The sequence below is a fragment of the Sebastes fasciatus genome, chromosome 8 (assembly GCF_043250625.1).
Source record: "Sebastes fasciatus isolate fSebFas1 chromosome 8, fSebFas1.pri, whole genome shotgun sequence".
Lineage (NCBI taxonomy): Eukaryota > Metazoa > Chordata > Actinopteri > Perciformes > Sebastidae > Sebastes > Sebastes fasciatus.
Window position 1 is genome coordinate 13,250,944 of NC_133802.1, and position 22,689 is coordinate 13,273,632.

At 41.9% G+C, this 22,689-nt stretch overlaps 1 protein-coding gene across 2 annotated transcripts; it reads right to left on the reverse strand.

Moving 5' to 3' along the window:
* Window positions 1–952: 952 nt before the first annotated feature.
* Window positions 953–21,687, reverse strand: ccdc187 (coiled-coil domain containing 187). 2 transcript variants are annotated; one of them, XM_074643594.1, is made up of 13 exons: window positions 21,164–21,687; window positions 20,530–20,622; window positions 14,082–14,144; window positions 13,403–13,541; window positions 13,126–13,216; window positions 7,634–7,712; window positions 4,498–5,841; window positions 3,932–4,053; window positions 3,758–3,829; window positions 3,529–3,663; window positions 3,281–3,375; window positions 3,100–3,194; window positions 953–3,017 (listed from the first exon to the last, which is right to left on the reverse strand). In XM_074643594.1, exons 2-13 carry the CDS (start codon window positions 20,579–20,581, stop codon window positions 2,869–2,871), a joined length of 2,436 nt encoding a protein of 811 aa, XP_074499695.1. In that variant the 5' UTR covers window positions 20,582–20,622; window positions 21,164–21,687; the 3' UTR covers window positions 953–2,868. The 2 variants fall into 2 exon arrangements, with proteins under 2 accessions (XP_074499695.1, XP_074499697.1); XM_074643596.1 differs by lacking the exon at window positions 4,498–5,841 and having other exon boundaries at window positions 21,164–21,495.
* Window positions 21,688–22,689: the final 1,002 nt, after the last annotated feature.

Sequence of the window (22,689 nt, forward strand, 5' to 3'; positions counted from 1 at the left end):
GTACTATTGTAGGTCAAACAAAGCAATCGCGTTGATGATATAATAAAGCCTCCTCCAGCCTACTTAACATTACCTGGAACTATTTGGACTTTCCTACTTCATTGGTGACAAAAAGTCCAGTGAAGGGAGTTTCCCTTTTTGTCGTTAGGCAATCCTATAATATGTTATGGGGGATCTACAGTACAGTACACAGTTTGCATATCTACAATATCTTATGTTTTTTTTTTTATATGAGGTAGAGATTTGGTTACAACACTTCCTGAGCAAGCTTAGGCATGCCCCTTGAGCAAGTGTTGGGCAACAATATTTACCCTGATTAAATGTCAGATGTGATTAGTCATGTGCTGCATGTGGATCTTTGAAATTCCCAATAGGTGCGTCATGTGGGAAATCCTCAGGACATACTTGGCTAATATATAAAGGATACATGGTGTCAAAATGAAGCTCAAGGGTCATGTGGAAACCCCCCCCCAGTCAGTGCTGTACTTCTCATTGCTTTTGCTTATCCTTCTTGCACAATGGAGTGGGCAGCTAGATCAGACCAAGTGGAACTTTTTTTTCATAAACGCGTGTCTTTTCTGAACTGTAGCAGGCGTATATCTTTATCTGAAATGGAACATTTGAGAAGTGTGCTATGTGGGCTGAGGGTTAAAACGTTAGTCCACAACTTGAGTGTAGTGATGTCTGCTGACAGACCGCAAAGTTCACATGCGCTGCCTTGACAACCACAGTACAGTCTAATGTACGTCATACAGTAACAAGAGCTGTAGCACTTTATCTGTCAACTGTTATCTGATTAATGTCACGCACTTCTGCTATGTTTGGTATGTGAATTTGTATCTTTCTGCCTTATCATATATTTTTTTACAAGAATTGTTTATATCTGTCGTCAGAACCGTCCATTACACTGCAGTGTGCAGTCTGTTGTATATTTTAAAAAAAAAACAGCCAATAAAAATGTGAATTTGTATTTTATTTGTTGCTCTTTCATACAGAACAATTGCATTCATAGTGGTCCACCTAAGCAGTGTCATTTTTCATTTGTAAAAAACAAACAAAATGCAACAAAAAAAAGAGTGTTTTAAATGTAGGAATAATAAGAACATACAAAAACAAACAAAACAGAAACTGAGACCAATGACTGGTTATATGTGCGTAAAAATACAAACTTTTGTTAGAGAGTATTCTGTATAATGAATAATGTTAACTGACATCATAATTGTCTCTGGACTGATAAAAACCCACCTGGCAAAATATACAAAAACATGAGTTGGATATGTTCCAAGTAATTTAAGCTTAAAAAGGTCCACTTACAGGTTTTTTTTGGAGCTTTTCAACAGCATCTGTCTTCACTCAGCGAAAGATGCTTGCTCAGGTGTCCCCATGTGAACTATGTGTGTAAAGTCATGTGATAACAAGTATAACCAGTCTCACTTCAAGGATGGTGTCTGATGTGAATGACCGTGTGATGCAGTTGAAAAAGCTAGTACAGTCAATGGATCTTTGATCTTGGATTACTTTGCTACAGATACTGTCCCCAAAGGATATAGCAACATCTGGATATTACAAAATAGTTTCACATATTTAGGGATGCACCGATACCGATCGGATGTCAGGCCGATACCGACTCAAATAGCTAGATCGGATATCGGTGATCTATTCAATTCAATGATTATATACATTATATACTCATTTTAATTCCTGTTAAAGTTTCTGTTTCTGGTGTACCATTTATTCTTTTGATATAAAGAACGATGAAATAAATTTATATCTATGTATTTATTGGTCAAATTTTGTTTTACAAAGTCAGGAAAGCAATGTTTAAGTCAAGCCTGATGTTGCCTTACACATAAAAAAATGACCCCAGTCTCTTCCACACAGTGAGGCATACAGCTTATTAATTAAAAACTGGTATCGGATCGGTACTCTGTATCGGCCGATACCCAAAGCCAAGGTATCGGTATCTGGACTGAAGAAGTCAGATCGGTGCATCCCTACACATACTTTGATGATTGTTGTAACATGTTTTTTTTTGTTAGCGTCCTTTAAAACGGGTTTTCCCATTTAATAAGGGTTAAATAAGTTCTTTTGATTGTCATTGTACTCTTGTAAACATGGCTAGAGCCCTGCCAAGCTGCTGTGACACAAAGTTGGCAGACACTCCGAAAGAGGAAGTCTTAGTAATTATAGTAATCAGAGTAATTATTGTTTTGTCGTTTGACATTTTGGATGTTCTTCGGTGGCGCCACAGATCCTGGGTTGAAACCCAACAGCCAGCTTTGAATTTATCCCTTCATTGGCACCTCTAAACTGACTCTAAATCAATCTATCAGGGTTGCAAATTAAGGAAGAAAACCCAAGCTGGCTGGTGGGTTCGAACCCAGAACCCTCTGTGCCTGTGAGGCAACAGTCTAACCACTGCACCACCGTGCCCCCACCAAACAACATGACAACACAAAGCGGTTAAAGAAAATGGATGGATGCTCACTGTTTAACTAAATAAAAACAAATAAAAGTTACAAATATAATTTACAAAAAAGGTAGTGTATCATTAACACTGAAGAATTCATGCAATACTTCAATAAACCTACATTTTCCCTTTAAAAATTATAAAAAAAAGCACCAGTCCAAAGTGATGTCATTATTCACTCAATCAAGAAATATTGCAAAATGTCTCTCAATTCTCTCTCTTCATTCTTCCACTGGTCTAAAGTGCTAGTAGGGGTGGCTGGTAGAGAGAACTTCATTCTTGTAATCTTCAACCTTAAAGTAATACAATAAGTAACGAGAGCTCTGCAGCTGATATTTAGTGTTATAAAATATATACAGTATATATAAATGCACTCCAACATCACAATGTGTTGAAAACTATTGCTGCTTGCAATTTTCTTTCTTCTCTTTGGGTTTAGTCCGTCCTGATTTGTCTGTTTGCCGTTTTGTGGGTGGGATGAAAGTAGGCTCCTCGAGTGAGTCGTGTAAGCCAGAATGTGGCACGGGAAGTGACTGACAGGCTGGCCCTGCATTGAAGGAAATAGGATATGAGTGTCCACCCATTGTTTTAAGGGTTTCACTTTGAGTGTACTGTCCCGTTTACGGTACCTGCTTGTCCCACTCTGAGACTCTCTGTACCCTGTCTCCTGGCCTGGAAGGTCGGGTCCAGCTCTTCTGCAATGTTTCTGATCTGCTGGGTTTGTCTGTGAACGCAGCAGTTATAAGTCAGCACGTAAAGAAGATGACAATACAGACATTCATCAGTTTATATTCATGTAGAGACAATTACGGTATAGTGGAGAAGGGGCTGGGTGGCTGGTTGTCTGGGGAGCAGTCCTCAGTGGGGGAAGGAAGGCCCTCCGAGTCAAGCCTCTCTCGTTGGACCTAAGGCAGTGGACAAAGGAGTCTGACCCAGATTGTAGCAAGGCAAGTGCAAGAATTGAAGCGTCAAATTGTAAAGCGAAAGACATGCATGACAATGACATTTTACCGTCTTTGGATGCTGAAACTGTTTCTCAATATCTACCACACACTTACCGGTCTGTCTCTCGCAGCCCGTCTGTCATGGTGACTGATCATCGCTCTGTGCTCGCGCCACGACGCCGGCCCTTCTAGCTCACGCGATCTTCGCTTTGACTTCACCTCCTGCTTCTGCATAAAGCGCGCAATTTCCTAGCACAAAAAAAACAAAACACAATAGATCATTTCACTGGGGAGTATTAATCATGAGATACATGGGTACTGAAGGTGTGTCAATTCATCGTACCTCATCCTGTGCCACTTGTGCTACTCTGAAGTCTCCCTCTGGGTAAGAAATACGCGGAGAGGGCTGGGAAGTCTGCAAAAAACAAGACCGTAAAAGGAATGAAATGAGAAACAGATCATGTGTCCTTGACTCCTGAATCACAAGCTTGTCATGATACACTCGTGAATCACTCACCCTCCTCAACAGCTGTTCTTCCTCATCCTGCAGCTTGTGAGCCAGTTCTTCATCCTGTAGGACCTGCCGCAGCTCCCCCAGGTCCAGGCTTGCCTCGCCACGCTCTGGTTGCAGTGACTCTCCTAAAAGGGTGAAGTATGACAGTGTCAAATTCAAAGGAACTGAAGTGACTACGATGGCAACGAGCATGCAAGTAGTAAAAAAAACATAATATGAAAATCAGTGATGAATCATACAAGTGTACTGAAACAGAGGCTGAAAGACACAAGGACCGATGCCATTTGAATCACACCAAGAGATGAGAGGATGCGGCATGTTGCCTCACTAGATCAAAACAAAGAATGAAGATGAAGATGAAAGCACACGTTGAAGATGTTCAGGACTACTGGAGTTATAGATACGAACAGGAAAACTTCAGTAAGAGACCCAAAAGTCACCAGTAAAACCCAAATTTGTCCAGATTAGACGATGATTGAGGTAAGATGAGAGGAGCAGATGTACACAGAGAGATAGCTTTGGAAGCTTTCCCTCTGCAGATTGGAGTTGGCCGCAGTTCTGGGTTTTACCTGCTGCCACGTTCCTCGACCTATCGCTGGTTGAAGCCCCGCTGCTGGTGAGGCTTTGGCTACGCTGTGAGAGTCTTCGACGGGGCCGCTCTACTCTCCTCTCCACCTCCTGCTCCTGCTCCTCCTCTGAGCTTAACCTTTCTTCCGTGGTCCTGTGCCAATGCTTGCGTTGGCTCGTTGTCCTCTTGACCCTGCGATCGTTTGCATTCCTCTCCCTCTCGTCATCGTTATTATATCGGTGCTCTTTCCACCTTGTACTGCCTCCCCTTTCTCTCTCAGCAAAATAGGAGTCTCTACTACTAATCTCATGAACCTTTCCGTCATGCTCCACATTTCTACGCTGCCGGTCTTCTCTGTGATCTCTCCCGCTGTTCTCTTGGTATGACGATCTCCTCCTCTCCCTGATATCTCCATGGAAACTGTGCCTGGTGGCAGCAGCTCTCTGGAAGACTCTCTGATGTGGTTGGGAGTCGCCACAGGAGACCTCGCTCCCGTGAAGCACCTGGCTGTCTCTGCTTTGAGGCCTTATTTGTAGTGGCGCCCCGTTGCCGCCTAACCTCACAGGCACGCCCCTCTCTCTGAGCACCTGGCCCAGCATCTCCCAGACTCCGGTTTCATCCTGCCGCCTGTGAGAGCTCCTGGTGTTGTCCTGAAAACGGACATGTTTGTCAGGGTTGTCCTTACAACTCCAGGTTCTCGCTAAGTCTCTGTTGCTGTGTTTACTCCTGTCAGGTAGTCTGACAGATTCACTGCGACTGCATCGCCTTTCTCTTGCTTCGACTAACCTACAGTCTCTATCCTGATCTCTGCTCTGGTGTAAACCCTCATACTCCTCTCTATGGTTCCTTTCCTGATCCCTATTCTTAGGCCTCCTCTCCTCTAGGTCACCATTTTCATAATGGTCCTCATTCCACTCTCCTCTCTCCTCCTCTGTGATGCTGCGAGAGCAAAGACTTCTGTAGTTTCTCTCAGGCGGCTGATGTAAAGATGCCTGCCTTCGAGGAGGCGCCGTGTTGAATCTTTCACTCAGTCTCTGGGACCAGACAGAGAGCTGTTCATGGAAAACTGTGTCCGAGTCCTCCGAATCCTCGCTCAAACGCTCTCTCAATTCACTCCTGGTTTCCCTTATGGAATCTGTGTGTCCTTGATTTGACCATGAAGTTGTGTTTTTCTGAGCTGCTACCCCCCTGGGGGAGTCAGCCTGAGGCCCAGTTAAGTCTGAATGGTTGTGAGAGGTAGGATATTGCCACCTGGTGGCGGTAGACGAGTACTGCTCCTCGCCTTGGTGACGGCTGCTGAGTGTGTGCTGGTGTGGGGATGGCAGTGCAGGATCGCTGGCGCTGCCTTTAGTAATGCCAAACATGCAAACACAAAAGCAGGGAGGATGGGTGAGGCTGTTAGCGGGTACTATTAGAGAAGTGCAGTTAATTATGAGGTAACACAATGCACTAAAAATAGCATGTCACATGAGTAGTTGTTACACAATTTATATAAATGTTTTCAACACAACTGAGGCATTCGAAATACAGATATTACACTCATGCGTAAATGACAATATTAAAGACAAAATGTTACATGCATGTTACTGATTCAGAACACAATATATTATGGAGATAATAATATACTGTGGTGCGGTAGCTACAGGACGGTACCGAATAGTTAGAAGCTTCATTCATAACGTCGACATTTGAATTCTAAATCAACATTTAAAAAAACATTTTCTTTATGTCTATTCATTCTGTTTAAACCTGATATTTCTGCACATTTGCAGATAAAGGTCATGCTACACTAATCCGTGTTTCCCCTATATTCATTCTTCTGACACACACAGAGTGGAGCAGAAGAGGCCGGTGAAGTGAAGAAAATATTGGCAGTACTGGTTATAAACAGGCTTGGTAGTGAATAGTATTATCATAGATATAAAACAGTAGCTGTGATGCGTTCTAATGACTTGCCATTTCAGGATGGAACCATATGGTGTCCATCTAACCTGGGTCCAGTTTTAAACTTGATGTAATTGGAACCTACTGTATGGTGAAAAAGGCTTATCTTCGTATTTTTCTATCAATACAGATACATACAGATGTTTTATATCTATGCGTGTTAACTATTTGTAGAATTAGATTTCAGTGGTGGCCGCGTAGGATTGTTTACAACTCGTGTGATCCACACATTTCCAATAACTCCAGAATGTTGTGAAGTCCAAAAGTATAAAATGTATTGAAAAAAAGTAGATGTAATCATTTCCAAAATTTGATACATATCTATACTGAATATTTCAGTATTCAATATCTAATTTTCTGCAGTGTGGATACACGGGTACCAGCTGTGCTTTCTGCTCTCTCTTCTCTCAGACAGCGAGTTGACACACATATTGATCTTTTAATAAAAATCTAAAATTGCCCGTGGTATCAATAATGGTATCTAATATCAATGTTTTTCAAGGTATCGTATCGAAGATGGACATTCCAGTATCGCGACAACACTACAACATATTTTTATCTCACGAAATATTCTGCTTCAATCCACATTTATTGGCGTTTAGCCTTTCAAAAACAAGATTTTTCACTGCGGTCAAAAACTGTTTCTCATCCACTTGCCGCACTTCAGTTATATTCATTAAAGAAAGATGATTTAATAAAAAAAAACTAACTCATTTAATCCAATTAATCATTTCATTCAAATTGAGGATTTTGTTCAAGGATTATTTTTCCTTTTTTGTTTAGGGTGATGAAGTCATAAAATATTACGACAGACATTCAAAGCTTCATTCCAAAACCTAAATAGAAGCTTTGAATGTAAGAAAATGACATTCACAGTACCATATAGCCATGTTGGGTATGTTATGTCCGTGCTGTTGTAATATGTGGAGAATGACTTAAATATAACAATAATAAGCACAGCATGGTTAGAGAGAAGCTAAGCAAGCTCCGGGGTTTGTCCTACTTCAAGTGTAACAAAATCTCAGCAAATACACATATAACTTAGATTTAGTTCAAGATGCCAAATTCTGAAAACTTAAACAAATGATCTTTTTCTTTAAAATGATTTGGCAGTATGATAGGTTTGCTCTGACTAATGCACATATAAATACAGCCAATAAACACTAAACAAAATGGCAAAACGTAAACTGTACCTTCACGATGGCCCTCCTGCCCTCTGCTCCTCCTCGTGATTCTCTGCTCCTCCTCTTCCTGCATTTTTTTAGCTATTTCCTGTGGAGACACAGACATAATTTGCATTATATTACTTTGCATTATAAACCATAATGAGTAACCCATTAGGAATTTAGGCTAAATGAGGATCACAGATAAATTGAGCTGTTCTGTCAAATAAGCAAATAAACACAGATACAAATTGTTCAGTCCTTTTTAGGCTTTGAGAATAATTTCCAACTAGATTTCAGTGACTCTGTTACAACCTTTTAATCCTAACCTGTATCATTTGACAATAATAAGGTCATAAATAAAGCAAAGCTTATAATGAAATGAGCTGGATAAAAGCATCACAAAATATCAAGACAAGCTCCCACTCACTGAGAACAGTCAGGTTGTGGTTAACTTGTGTGCAACAGTGAGTTTTGCTGCTCGACTGCAGAATTTTCTCTGACATCAGTTATACTGTGCTGTTTTCAACCAGCAGATGGCAGCATAACATAGACTGTGTAAAAAGGAAGCAAGGTGACAACTGTTTTCCCCTTCCGACTCAAATGAAAATCTAAAAGGAAACTTTTGAATGTCTGATGTTTGCTTTTATGTTATCTTCTTTCCACAATGTAAAAAAAACAAACACTCTTGTCTGTTTACCCTCACACCACTTTTTGCCTTAAACCTTCTCAGTTCCCATTGATGTGATCTATATAATATAAGTGTTCAAGTAACAACACGAATATTACATGGACCAAAGTCTCGACCCCGTTTGGAGTTGGCTGAGTTGACATCTAATCCATCTACATCTGGCGTGTCTACAGAGGAGGGTACACTAAATGTAGAGGCATGTTGGGTGACGTAGAGCCACTGTGAGCTGATCTGACATCTCAGCTCTAGGTGGCCAAACTAATTATTTCAGGCGTGGCTGTGGCTGACTCGATGGAAACGAGGAGACCACATGAGAGACACACAAACTTTTAATCTCCTTGAGGCTGAACTCTGGACCAGAAACACTTTAACAGAAACAGGTCAACAGAACTGTTTCACTTGAAGTAACACCTTGTCACTGGGGAATGCCAGAGCTGCTATACTTGACTGCTCTCTGAAGGAGAACCCCCCCTCCTCCCAACCATGCCTCTCTGTTACTTTACTTTGGAAAGTAATAATGTTCTCTCAATATCAACAAATCCTACCAGTGAATTCTATGAAATCTCTCTCTGTAGGCCGCGTTTGCAACATAAATCATAACTAAAAGCTAACGCAGCTCCTTTTTGTTTTGCAATCGGGGCATGTGTGTCAGCCACTTTGCCAGCATCAGCAGACAATTAGCAGCTTGCCATGGCAGGTTAGGCGTGGAGTGCCACGGGGATCTGGCATTTAAAGCTGCACAGCCTGGCGCCTTCTGTTCCTTAATTAAAGACACAATCTACAGGGAGGCCAATATTTAATCAACACCTCTGATCATTAAGGAAGGTAAGATAACGGGAGTGTTCATCATTTGGTCCCAACATCAACACTCGTAAAAAGAAATGATTACATCCACACAGGAATAGATGTATTCTCTGCATAACCGAGCATGACTTTTAACCCAGTGGGTAAAAGCCCATTTAACTGGGAGTTTAGACACCTCATGTTGGTCCCAACAGAGTTCAAACCCAAACCCTTTAATAATGATGAATGAACCCCCACAGTCTCTGACCTCACATCCTCCAAACAAGGAGCTTTTATAAGCCCGTCCAAGGCAGCCTCCTCTAAAAAGGAAACTGCAGGGTAAAGGAAAATATTATGCTGGAGCGGCCTTGTGACGCAGATCCCTCCACTGGACCAGCTGGGGAGGTTCGTGGCAGAGTTGGCTTTCTTCCCCCCACAATGCTCTTTTTCTTACAAAGCTCAACTCTTCATTTCTATTGGTGGGCAGTCAGATTTTTTTTTTTTTTTGTAAAACAACCAATGCACATGCCTGCTGTTAAAATACATAGCCATAAAGATGTTTTTGAGGGGCTGGGCTTCTGTGTGAACACTGTCTGGAACAACAGGGGAGAGGTGATTGATGGGAACCATCTGGTTGCCCCGTCGTGTTTGGGTTGCAAGATGAATCGTTTTTGTATTTACACAATTTTGGAGATCTAACGCTGCACCACAAATTAGGACGAGAGAAAATGGAAAACAAATGTCAACCATCACAACAACATCGAGATATTATATTTGTATTCAAAATCAGATGGTCAAAAATTAAACTCATGTTGTCTACCACTAAAACAAGACTAATAGCCATGCTACTTAGTGGTACTCTGAGCGTCAGCATGCTAACATGCTCACAATGACTGAAAATGCAGATTTTTAAGAATGTATAACTTTTACCATGTTCATGATCTTAATTAAACATGATAACGTTTGCTAATTAGCAGTAAAAACAAAGTACAGTTGTGGTGTTTAAGAATAATTTTGCAGATATTTGGTCATAAAGTATTGGACAAATTACTTTTTTGACCTAATGATGGTGCTAGATGGAAAGTGATGGGATCAACAATGTTATTGCATTTTATCCGTTGGGGGACATTTATGTCTGTTCCAAATTTCTGGCTATCTATCCAATATTTGTTGAGATTTTTCAGTCTGGACCAAAGATGATGGACCGACTTACCGATATTACAGCTGCGCCACGGGGACAGATATTTTAGAAGTAACATTTTTAGATGTTACACTTATTTATTTAGACATGAGAAGTGTGAACAACACTGAGATTTGAGAATTTTGTAAAAAAAAAAAATTAAATATTGAGACTGTAGCTTCGGTTATACTTTCCGCATGGACATGAGCTGACGTGGAATCGTGACGGGGAAACGTTTGAATCTTTTATACTCCATGCGGGTTTCTACAAACAGACATTCTCAAAGCTCCTCAAAGTTCTCCATTTTGCCCGGCCATTCCCGTCTTTGTAGTTAGAACAATTTGGATATGCGCAGATGGGCGAACACCTGCTGCACGGAACCCCCGTGAAGTGACGTGTCTGATGGCGTGACGTCACTTTGGCGACAAGCATAAATCCAGCTTAAGAACAATGTATGGAATACTTTCTTAGCTGTAACCATAAATGTAAAAAAATTATCCTTTAATCAAACTTCAAATTAGGACGACATTTAACTAAGAAAGAAAAAACTAACTTTAAAAACAGAATTCCAGCGTTTAGACAAACCTGTTTGGGAACCCAGTAACAATGTTAAATCATTTAATGGATAACAAATGAAGGCTGAGTTACTCTCTTGAATAAACACTGCACTTTGATAATGTATTAACTTAACCTGCCTCTTCCTCAACCTGCACAGTTAAGATTTTACACATGTCCAGTGTGCACATCCAGTGAGGCTAAATGAGCACACATGAGTGTATGAAAAGGTCGATGGTCCATGTCTGGAATCAACCACCAGAGAAATTGCTTGAGCCATCATCCAGATGGGTAGCTGACAGGTTGCGTCTCTGTTTAACAGCTGACTTTGCTCATACGGCCCTCTTACACGGCACAGTGGATACAGCAGAGGCCCAGAGCAGCACTTTGCCGCAACCGCCATTCATTATGGATTCAGTTAGTCCTGAGAGGGAGCAAAGTGAACCATATGATACTCCCTGACCTGCTGGTAACAGGGAGATAATTAAGTGATATACAAGTATGTCCCGAGTGCCATATAAGTCTATTAGTCCCTGTGCTGAATGTGCTGAAGTTTACGGATAATGATGGTGCTATTTTAAGTTTGTGCAAACTGTCATAGTTGCTCCTCTAGATTAGACCGAGTTCTGTCTGCACACAGTTCTGTAGTTTGAGATACAAGGAATCATTAATCTACCTTCATGCAGCAATGTTCTGCTTTGTGCTCCACCTCCTATGAGTCAGATAATCCATTACAGCATTAACCATTAACACAGTCTATTGTGGCTCAAACTAGATAGTGGTTTGAGAAGTTTTTAACGGGCACTTTGACAAAACGTCTTCCCTCTGGAATTAATTGTAACCGACAGGAATTCAAGCTGAAGAAGAAAACTACCAACTTTTAACAGCCAACTTTCACAGCAACAGTGGGTGAGCGTTTGATACCCAAAAGATATATTTGCTGCTGGAGTTTCACTTTAAGTCTTACTTTTTTGTTTTGTCCAAGTTTCTGTTTTATCACTGCATTGTGCCAAGTTGAACTTGTCCATACAGTCTCGCTCTGCTCCGGTTGCTGACAGCAACTTGACACCCGCAGGAAAAGGATTTGTTCCTCTTTCAGGAGCAAATCCCTCAAAATATTTCGCTTTACAAACTTCGCTGTCACGTTTGTGTCTTCTTATTAGCTGGAACAACTTTGGGTTTCGAGCTAAGCTTAACACCATATAAGTTTTAATTTAAAAAGTGACAAAATGAGTGACTGGTAAAGGAACGCTGACGTTCAACCTTTCAATATATCAGTCACCCGAGGGGCACAATATTCTCTATATTGCTGTGGCCGAAGTAAAGATTTGTTTTCCATCAATCATATATGATTAACTGAAGTGAGGAAACTGCTTGGTGCAAGTTTCCTTCCATAGACCTGCTTTTCTGTCTTATGTGTTAACTCTGATGGTCGGGCAAGTTGACCTCTTCAAGGAGTTTCTCTGCATTTGGTGCAATGCATGTTGGTATAGATTCAAGCCCCTCTTGTTGGCCTAAATGATGATTGGATAATGTTTTGACTGTTAAATGTGGCTAATTCTTATGGTAGATAGTATGTCGTGCTATTATAGTGGATGTTAGCCATTTCACCTGCACCGTCTCGTCCATACAAAAAGTAGCTACTGTTTGATTGTTGTGCACTGTAAAAGAGGAAGAAATGAATATTGGGTTTGTTGCATTTATGCACAGGTTGATTTGTAATTTCAGGAAGAGAGGAGAGTAAAACTGAATGCAGCATTTTATATTAAAGAAAAACGACTTAATGCATCACTGAGGCTTCATTTTTGTCTGGAATGTTTTAGTAAGCCTACTGTCAGCGTGCCAAGTACAAAGTATATTCATTTAAAGAGCTAAAGTAACAGATAGTAGCCGGTGTGTACCAGCCCACTGACAGAGATAATGGTTTTATGCAGACACTGATGGGTGCAGATCTCCAAACTGAAAAGATTTATCATAATGAAGTGGGTGGCGAGTGGATAATTGACTAGTAGGTGCAATTTCATGTGACGTCAGAACTGACCTTTATACTGGTCAAAGCTTTTAAAGTTGAAAACTTTTGCATGAATCTAAATGGTGCATGTATACACTGTGGGTAAGGCTGTGAATACTAACTCCTATCAATGCAATTGATGTACAAGTATAGTTGCAGACCACATGACCACCAGCGCAGACTGACTGTCCACATAACTGAAAGTGAAGTTTTCTTTTGAAAATATTGCTGGATCTTTAATACAATCATTGGAGAAATATAAACTAGATGCAGACAGAATTAAATCAACGGTTTGTGCTCACCTCATCTTCCTGCTCCCTCCTCTGGGCCTCCTCAGCGCAACGCTGGATCTCCTCCTGAATTACACGGGCGTACTCAAAGTCTTCCTCCTCTCTACAGAACAGTCAGGGATGAAAACGTCTTCTTACACTCGTGACTTATGTGGCAAAACTACCAATACATCACGAAGAAGAATATAAATCTGCATAGTAAATCTACACACAGAAGGGTCAGGGTACATGCAGGACATGAGGACACTGATATCTGAATAGTGCAGCAGTGTGAGCAGGGGTCACCTACAGTTGTCTGGAGGCCTGTCTGTGGAGTGTGCTCTGCTGGGCTTGCTCCTCTTCCTCCTCATTCTGCATCTTTTTCGCTACACGGATGTCGTTCTGCACCAGCTGGTTCTTCTGGATGTTGGTGGTATAGTATTGCTCGACTATGAGGGCAAACAGAAAAACAGGCAGAGGGTAAGACAGTGTGGCAATGAAGGACCATATGTGATCTATCATATATTATAAATAATTAAATACTTCTAGTCTTAATCTGTTGATTTTTTAGTATTTATACTGTGTTGTTTATTTGAAACATGGTTTGTGGCATGCCAGACCCTCATTGTACTTTCCTACAAACCGACAGCAAATTACACGCTACTTTTGTTTACTGTGCAAAGTTGCAAAGACATAGCAAGACGACTGTTACAGACATAACGTAGACAAAAAGAAGTTCAACATCCCAGAAGCCTTGATAAGCCCTACAGCATTTTACTCAAATATGTTTTACTGTAAATCAGTCATTTACAATTTACAGCAGCTAAGTGTAATCATTAGCTAGATTCCTTAACAGGATAATAAAGATGAAGCCCCACAGCACAGAAAAAAGTGATTCACTGAGAGAAGCCCACATAATACAAATTACAACAGATTTTTGTAGTGTGCAGCTGTGCTGCTGCCACATGGCAGCTTGACATTGCACTTACTCTCCTGTTCCTGCAGGTTGTGTGCCAACACTCCATCCTCCAGCACAGCAAAACATTGGCACACTGAAACAACAGAGGACAGCAACACTTCAGTATCATAGAAAAGTGTTCAAACATGAATGGAGGGGTGGGGGGGGATATAAGTGTTATAAAGTGGGCAGTTCTCTCAGCTTGAGGATTACTAAAACAACAGAAAAATGACAACAATTTTGAATGGCTCCGTTTGTATAAGAATAAGCGTTGAGCATTTGGATGGCTTGAAAAGAGAAAATATATATTGGAGCTTTTGCTTCAGCACTTTGTCTAAAGGGAAATAGGATACGAGTGCTGTGTGTTTCAGGATGGCTGTTTAATCGACAGACAAAAAGGAGGAGGAGAGTGTCCCTCAAAACTTTATAAAAAAAAACAGCAACCATCCTCCACTCTGGCATGAATTCCCTAGTGTTAAATATATAAAAGGCTCTCATAAAATCCCCATCATAACAGGGTGCCAGTGTTCCAGAGCAACACCCACCAAGTGGCCACAATTATTGCTGTCCTCCCAAAGTTACTGTGTTTAGCAGCAGCAGAGGAACTGGTCCACCCCATTCTAACAAAAGCAATAATTTGACTTGCTCTTTTTGTGTGTGTGTGTCACAGTGGACGAAAGATCTCATCTTTAAATTTGTGGTTGAAAAGATCTTAAGGAGGAAGATGCATGTTCTTCTGTTTACCAATGTGCTCACTATGACTACCAAATGAATATGCAAAGTTTAGGAACTACCAACTGCAACCATTTATTCTAGGAAGCCAGCGCAGATGGTACAGAAGTATGTTGAGTGAAATCTGTAAGGTTGTCGTAAATCCCAAGGCTTTAGCCAAGAGCTCTCTAGTCTGTACACCAAATCTGGCTGGTTCTCCGTATCGAGCCACTCCGTGGCAAACTGAGCCTTTCCTAGTATCCCGTGATCCTATAGTCTGGCCACCTGCTGCTGGATACGGTAATAAAACATATCGGTTTCATGTCATTAACGTTCTCTAGCCTTGTCCTGTTTTTGTCAGAAAGCTGACAAAAGACTTTATGGAGACTTTAATGTAGACACAATGCAAACGAAATTTGGTCAAACAAAGGGATAGTCAGCCAGAGAGACGGCTAACTGCTCTGTTTTGACCTAAATACATTTTAGGACTCCAAAAATAAGGTTATGAGTACCCACAGCTTTGCACGGCTCTTTGGTCTGTGCATTGGTTTTAATAGCTTCAACATCTGTGGACTGTTATTCTCATCTATAGCCATGCCAAGTGTTTACAGTAGTCTTTAATGAGTCTCGATAGCTTCTATTCGCCGAAGCCCAAGGGTGTTTAAAATCTGTCAAACAAACTCAAAAAGTTACTCGGGAGAAAATAAACACAGACAGTCAGCAGCAGCACTGAGGCCCAGCTGTTTTCTCCGCTGCCTCCGTCTTTGCAGACACGCAGCTCACTGGGAACAGACAAAAATCGCTTTATTGCTATCTCACTGATTTTCATCAGGGACCCTAGAATGGTCTATTTCTACAATGGTGCTTTCAAATGCCAGGAAGACAGAAGACGGTGTTTAAGAAGAGACTTAGCTCGGTGCAGAGGGAAAAGCCCCCAGCCTGAGCCAGAGGCAGGGCCAATTAAAAACACCTGTCCTGCCACTAATCCCTCCACTGAGCCTATAAGAGCAGGCAGGGACGCTTCTGTGGAGACAACGGCTACGTTTACATCCGTCCGCTTAATGCTTAGGATACCAGAGCATTTAGTTTATGAGCTGAGTTGAAGCACATAAATGCCATAATGTTGTCTATATTACCCGGTTTAAGCTCTTAACCCAGCTATAGAAAAACGGGATACATTTTATACTCCTATAACAGTTGAGGTGTAAATACTGTATGATCCAGTATCTGGTACACGCAAATTGTGAAACTCTCGCAATAAAGGAACAGTGTGTAACATTTCAGGGGATCCATTAGCAGAAATAGAATATAATATTCATAATTATTGTTTTCGTTTTCGTTAGTGTATAATCACCTGAAACTAACAATCATTGTGTTTTTGTTAGCTTAGAATGAGCCGGAGTTCGCCGTGTTGCTCTGTCTCGCAAGAGTTTTTGCAAGTTTTTGCACTTTGCGGGTTACCTTCTAGAGGCGACCGTTGGAGAGTCACCCTAATGGCCCATTATGCACAACAATTAACGTCTTTTGTTCCGTAATGGCTGTGTTGTACAGCTCTGGATTGCCGATTCGTTGATCCAGTTTCTACTTTTCTGTCGCAGGCCGCTGCGTTTTTTTCAGCACCCCCTTGCAGCCGCAACGCACTACCCCCCTTCAAAATGAATGGGAGGACTTGTGTTTTTGCTGTACCTCCTCATCTGGTGTGAATGCAGCCTAAGGGAGATGTCAAAGCTAAGACATTCATTCTCACTTTGTTTACTCAAGGCTTCAATTGTGCTTTTTTTGATCCATTTGTCAGAATAAGTACAAATCTAAAAACAAAGAAATGAATGAACAGAAGACAAGCAGAGACTCTGGAAGTTTACTTACTAGCTGAAGATTTGCTGGATGGTGTCATGGAAGACAAGAGTGAATGGGAGGCCTCAAGATTCATTGCAAGAGTGACATCGAGCCTACAGTCTATGATACGGTTGTGACCACCTGTGTGGCTAATTGAAAACACATGAAACATAAAGCATTCGACCCATCCCACACTTTAAGACTGCTTCTATGTGTTCACTCTCTTGCCAAGTTTGGACTCTCAAAGACAACGTGGTATGTTTAGTTCTCCAAAGACACGTAGACTACATTCTACTACTGACCTACATGTACAGAGTCCTCTTCTCTTTAACTACTGCTGCACCTTACATGAACTACTAGAGCCTGCTCTAACAATGCAATGTTCAATTTCAACATTTATACAACTGCTTCTGAGTTGATATAACAAGTCCAACTGGGGATGTCCCCTTTTTGTCCAGTTCTGTAAATAGGGAAGTGAGGACTGGCTTCTGTAACATTCTTGTGGTAAAATTTAGTCAAACTCTACTTTCTAAAAATGGAAAGGAAAAAAAACTTCTTGCTGAGAATCAGTGTCTGGGTATGTTTCAGTCTACAGGGGCCCGACAGTCAAAGTTCATAGAAATCACCCAGACAGCACTAAGCCATCGAAAGGGTCAGTTTACACCATAAATGACCACATAAGTCTACACTGCGAGTTAACCCATACCAGGACAGACATTCATTACAACTTACACCTGTCGAGGAGCTTAAGAGACTATCCGCTAAATGGATCTCCAACCTGCCCTTATGTGTCCAGTCTGTCAGTGAGGAGGGATTAAGTCGAAGGCTTGGTTTTAATCCGACGCGACAAATTGACAGTTCAAAACACGAGTTTACTTTTAAGCCCGACGCACAGCGGAACAAGAGAAAGGACGGAAAGATGGAGGAAAAATGACAGTCTTGTATATGTGTGCAGGCGGGTGTGGGTGTGTCTGCATTGTGGGTTAACTTGTTTTTCCAAACTCCTCTAAACTACTGTCGCATTACCCTCCAAGGGGAGGTACAAGGAGACGTTGTTATTATGACTGTTATGCTAAACAGGTTTTTTGACAGACAGGGTGTGCACACGAAGACGCACGTTCAGTGTGAGTCCACGTTGGGTGTGTTTTCAAAATTGCACAGAGACTGTAAGCTTCTTAATAAGGGCACTCAGAGCACCCTGTTAGGCCGTGTCAGTTTAAGAGGATAGTAAATCAAAGATCCTACAACAGAAATTGTCTGTGGCGTTTGAACACCAGAGGCTAAGATCCACTGAGCAGTAAGATTGTCTCAGAAAAACAACAAGAAGATAAGATTTCAAAATATTAGCAGCCACCCGCTGAAATGCCCAGTATGTTCCCCGACAGTGTGGACAGACTGTCTCTACAGTGAGACTGTGGGAGAAGAGGATATCATAAAGCAGGAAACCCCGACCTGCATGACCTCAAAGCCAAAACAGTCAAAACAAAGTGACTTATTTCCTATTCAAATGCCTCTTGTCCCTTAAAAAGAATTCCACATTACTGCTGGTTTAAAATAGAAAAATTATAACAATTTCTTCCTTTTTGCTGATGTAACTAAGTACCATCATGGGTGTATGCGTGCACTTTGTCTTATTGTCAGCCAACATTAGAGAAGTGACAGCCGATCATCTAAAATAATATTAAGCAGATTATCTCAGGCATCCAGCTCGAGGGAGCAGCGGATCAAACGCTGACAGAGATATTTCGCTTTCATCTTCGCAGCCACTTGGATAGCAGCAGTGGCAAGTGCAGTGCCTGCCAAACAAAGAAACCGGCGAAAGGAGAAAATGACATGGGTTCTATTTTCAGCCAAAATCCCCCACCAACCACCCACGCGCCGTCTCCCTCTCTCGCTCTCGCTCTCCTCCTTCTCACTGGGCTGTTCTGTTCTCCTGCTCGCTGCTTTTTTGAACAAAATTTCACCATGAACTGTCTGTTTCGTCCCAAAGCGCTGTGTGCGGTGTTATAAACTAAGTGAACTGGGCCAGCCAGCTCATGAACTGGACCAGGTTGAACAAAGAGGTGAGGGCGACTACTCTGGGTCAGTTGGTGAGAGTGAAATTAGGAACGGGGGGAGGTGGGGGGAATTCCTCTGGGAGCTGCATTCCCTCTGCACATCAGGCTATATCAGGAGCAGCCGGAGGAGGGACGAAACAGGAACTGATAAGGGGGGGCAGTGAAAACAAAGAAAGTCGACTTGGCGGATGGGGAGGAAAGTGAAGGAGAAGTGGGACACGGGGAACTACGGCTCTTAGGGAAATTGAAGCGTAAACACCCTCAACGGGAGACTGAGTAAACGACCTCAGTGCCACAGAGAGGGGACAACAGCACAGTTTGACAGATCTGTCTGGTGAAAGTAGGTGATGAGCGTAAAAGATTACACTGACCAGACATCTGATTTGCACACTGCTGTTGTCCCAGTGAGCCGTTTATTGCCGCTATTATTGGCTTTGTTTGCGCACTGGCCCCTGCTCGATAAAGCATAAAAATGCAAAGCTGCACAGTGTGCCCTTTGTGTACAGAAACAAGAGCGCAGTGCTGAATTATCTCCCTTGATAAAAGACATGCAGACCTATTTCTATCCCATTCACTAGTGTGGACATGCCAAAGACTGAGTCACCGCTCTACATCCAGGCTCAGACATTCCTTACCTGTGAATGTTTTCGTACTTACATGCAAGCAGAGACAACTATGTTAGTTCATAAGAGTTATGACAAAGACAAATTATGTTGTTGTGTATGTGAATGTTTCCTTAAAAACAAAACAAAACATTTAAACAGCTGTATTTTTTTTTCACTATATGCTAATATGTTATATGTTGTTGTTTGGGGCAGCAGGAGCTCAGTCCGTAGGGACTCGGCTTGGGAACCAGAGGATCCTCGCACGGACCCTTGAGCAGGGCAATGGACCCCCAACCTGCTCCCCGGGCACTCTATAGTAGCTGCCCACTGCTCCTAATACTAGGATGAGTTAAATGCAGAGAGTAAATTTCACTGTGTGCTGTGTACAAAAACAATATGTGAAAATAAAAGCTGATTTACATTTACATGCTAAACTTCACTATAATTCTCACTCCAACTTGTTGTTTCTCAGTATTTGAATGTCTATATGCTGAACAGCCAATTCATATATTTGTAGTCTATAGTCCAGAGAGACCAAACATATTGTGATCAATTATGATTGCTCTGTTTGGGCTTATAAATCAAATTTCTATTTAATTTATAATGTTTTTGGAAGTTTGGAAATGTATATTCTGCACAAGACACTCTTTGTATTGCAAGTCAGAATGTGTCAACTTAAAAAAGTTAAACATCTCTTGTGTTCACGATAGTGCACTTTCTTCCTCCAGAAATAAAATATCCAAACTCATCTCATTCCTTGCTCTTATCTGCACCCAGCACACCAGACCTATCTATGATGAAATCTACTGTTTGAGTGAACCGGTGTCTGCTGCATTTAGTAAAAACATATGCCAAGCAGCTTCTTATCTGAGATGGAGTATTGATGCCACAGAAATAAAGCACAGACACACACAAGGAGAGAAGAGAAGCTGCCATTTGGTGCCAAGGCCAGTTATTCATAACGCAAAAAAAAAAGAGACCACAGGAAGTTGTCATATTCTCTCTAAAGCATGCAGCAGACGGCTAGACAAGTCTGTCCTTAGTATTCGCTGTGCTGAAGAAGTGAATCAAACACTTTATCCCTTCTGGCTCCATGTCTGCAGTTCAGTAGCTGACCCTGACCTCTGCCCTCCTCGATGGGGGGGGCGAAACAAAACAACTTTTCTCCAGGACAGACCATGAACCATTGCATACATTGTGCACACACTTTTCCATCCTCAAAGTTTTTTATAGATGCTTCTTCTAAAGTGTGGGAGTATGTTCTTCTTACCTTCTTGGACACGTGGAAGGTTGGACTGGTCAATTTCCAGCTCTGCCATCATTGTCCCTGTCCTGTCACAGCCTCATGGTGATAGGGAAGAGCCTGACAGCCAGAAAAAGGAGAGTTAACATCTGGATAAATGACATATAAAGAAATGGATCAGAAGGGAATTAAACCTCCAAACTTACACAAAGAGAGACATTTGGATTAACATTAGTGTATTAAGTGGGGGATTTTGCAGTGTACAGCAGCAAAGGGGATAGTGCAAAAAACAAGATGCATCAGCTAACACAGTAAAAAAGAGCTAAACAAAGTGTAACAAAATATGAACCATTATAATAGAAGGAAGTATAAAAATAGGAGCAGTTTATACAGTATTGACAATAAACAGACTAACAACAGATTACTGGTTTATCTCAGTTTGGTTAATGCAAAAAGTTAATTACTACCAAACTCTGCAGCATGTTTGACAGCAACCTAGTTAACACTACCACAGTGCTAGTGTGTTCACATCAGCTCACTATTATTAGAGCCTGACAGGTAAACCAGTATCTGCATTGCAGCAGACCACTTGTTTGTCGAGCAAAGTGAAAGAATAACCAGACAAACATGTACCAAAAGAGTGATAGTTGTTGTAACCTACCTGTCTCCAGCACGCTGTCCTCTCTCTCAGGCTCCAGTGTTGTTCATGAACACACCGCCGATTCAACAAGTACCAGACATGACAGCCAAGTGACAACTTTAGTCCGCTCCGTCGCACTTTCCCCTCTCCCTCTGTGTCTCTCGTCTCTTATGTGTCTCTACAAACTATCCACAAATGTCACGAACGTTTCTACTTGTTGGTGTGAATTATAGACGAAGCCGACGGTGGTTGTTCATGAATGAAACAAAGCCCCTGATGGGAAGCGAGGGCGGACAAACTTAGACCCACAACAGCCTGTCGCTCTCAGGCTGCTTCTTCACTGGTGATGGGAATTTCGTCTCTTTTTAGTGAGCCGGATCATTTGGCCTCAGCTCACCAAACGGTTCTACATTTTACCACTTCTGCTTTTTTATAATTCAGCCAAATTTAGCGCTGTTTTGGCCTATGATTAGTATGTGTGCACATATATCACTTAAATTATTCAATTTAGTTATACTAAACCTTATAATTTCCAGAATGACGTAATTTTATAAGGCGCTTCGTTTCCGACTGTCACTCATCTTGTCTGCTATTTGTGCACCGCACCGCACCCCTCTCTCTCTTTCTCTCCTCCTCTCCCTCCTGCTGTTTACCTGTAGACTGTCAGTGTGCCGCGCATACCCGCCCCTCCCTGCTCGATGGTATGATCCTTGTCTGTCATCACCTGACTGGTCGCATGGACGTCATTAATACAACATTCAGTCACAGTCATGATACGTGTCCACAGGCTCCGTGCTTTCCACACTCCCCATTCATTGTCTATGTAAGCAGCCACGCAACGCATTCTGGTAGCGTAGCGTCGCGACTCGAGAAACGGAGTGTCACGACGCCGCTCCTCATTTGCATAAAGTTGAGGGCTAGTTTACTTTATGCAAATCACGGGCCTCCGACGCGACTCGCCGCCTCTCAAAACTCCCGAGAATCTTTTAAAATAAACGTTGTTGATCCAAAATAAAGACAGATTCAGAACTGCATGGATTATTTTTCGACTCAAATGTTTTCAGAAATACATTTCGGTGAACTATTTTCGTGAAATAAGAGAAGAACGTTTCTAAACGAGCCTCCATACTGTTTACGCTGTTTAGCGTTCGTCCAATCAGGTGGTGTCTAGTGACAGCCCACCAAGCGTCTAGTGCTGGGAAGCGTCGCGTCCACTAGCGATAAAAAACGCCCCTGTAGACACGTACCATTATAGTTCACTTAAAAGAGCCGGCTCTTTGAACCGGCTCGTTCGTGATGACACATCACTATTCTTCACAGCTCCTGTTCGGCAGCAGTTGGGGGCGGTTAACGGCAGCTGCTGCCTTCAGGTGCTTCCTCAAACTCAGATTTATCTCTTACCAGTCACGATGTTCGCCAATAAAACGAGTGTTTTGTTGCTTAGCAGTTTTATTCAATATGGGAAAAGGAACATTTATTCTAACCCTTTTTGGAACAGAGACAGATCAATGTAGAGAGACTTGTAAGGCTGATTATCTGGGTAAAAT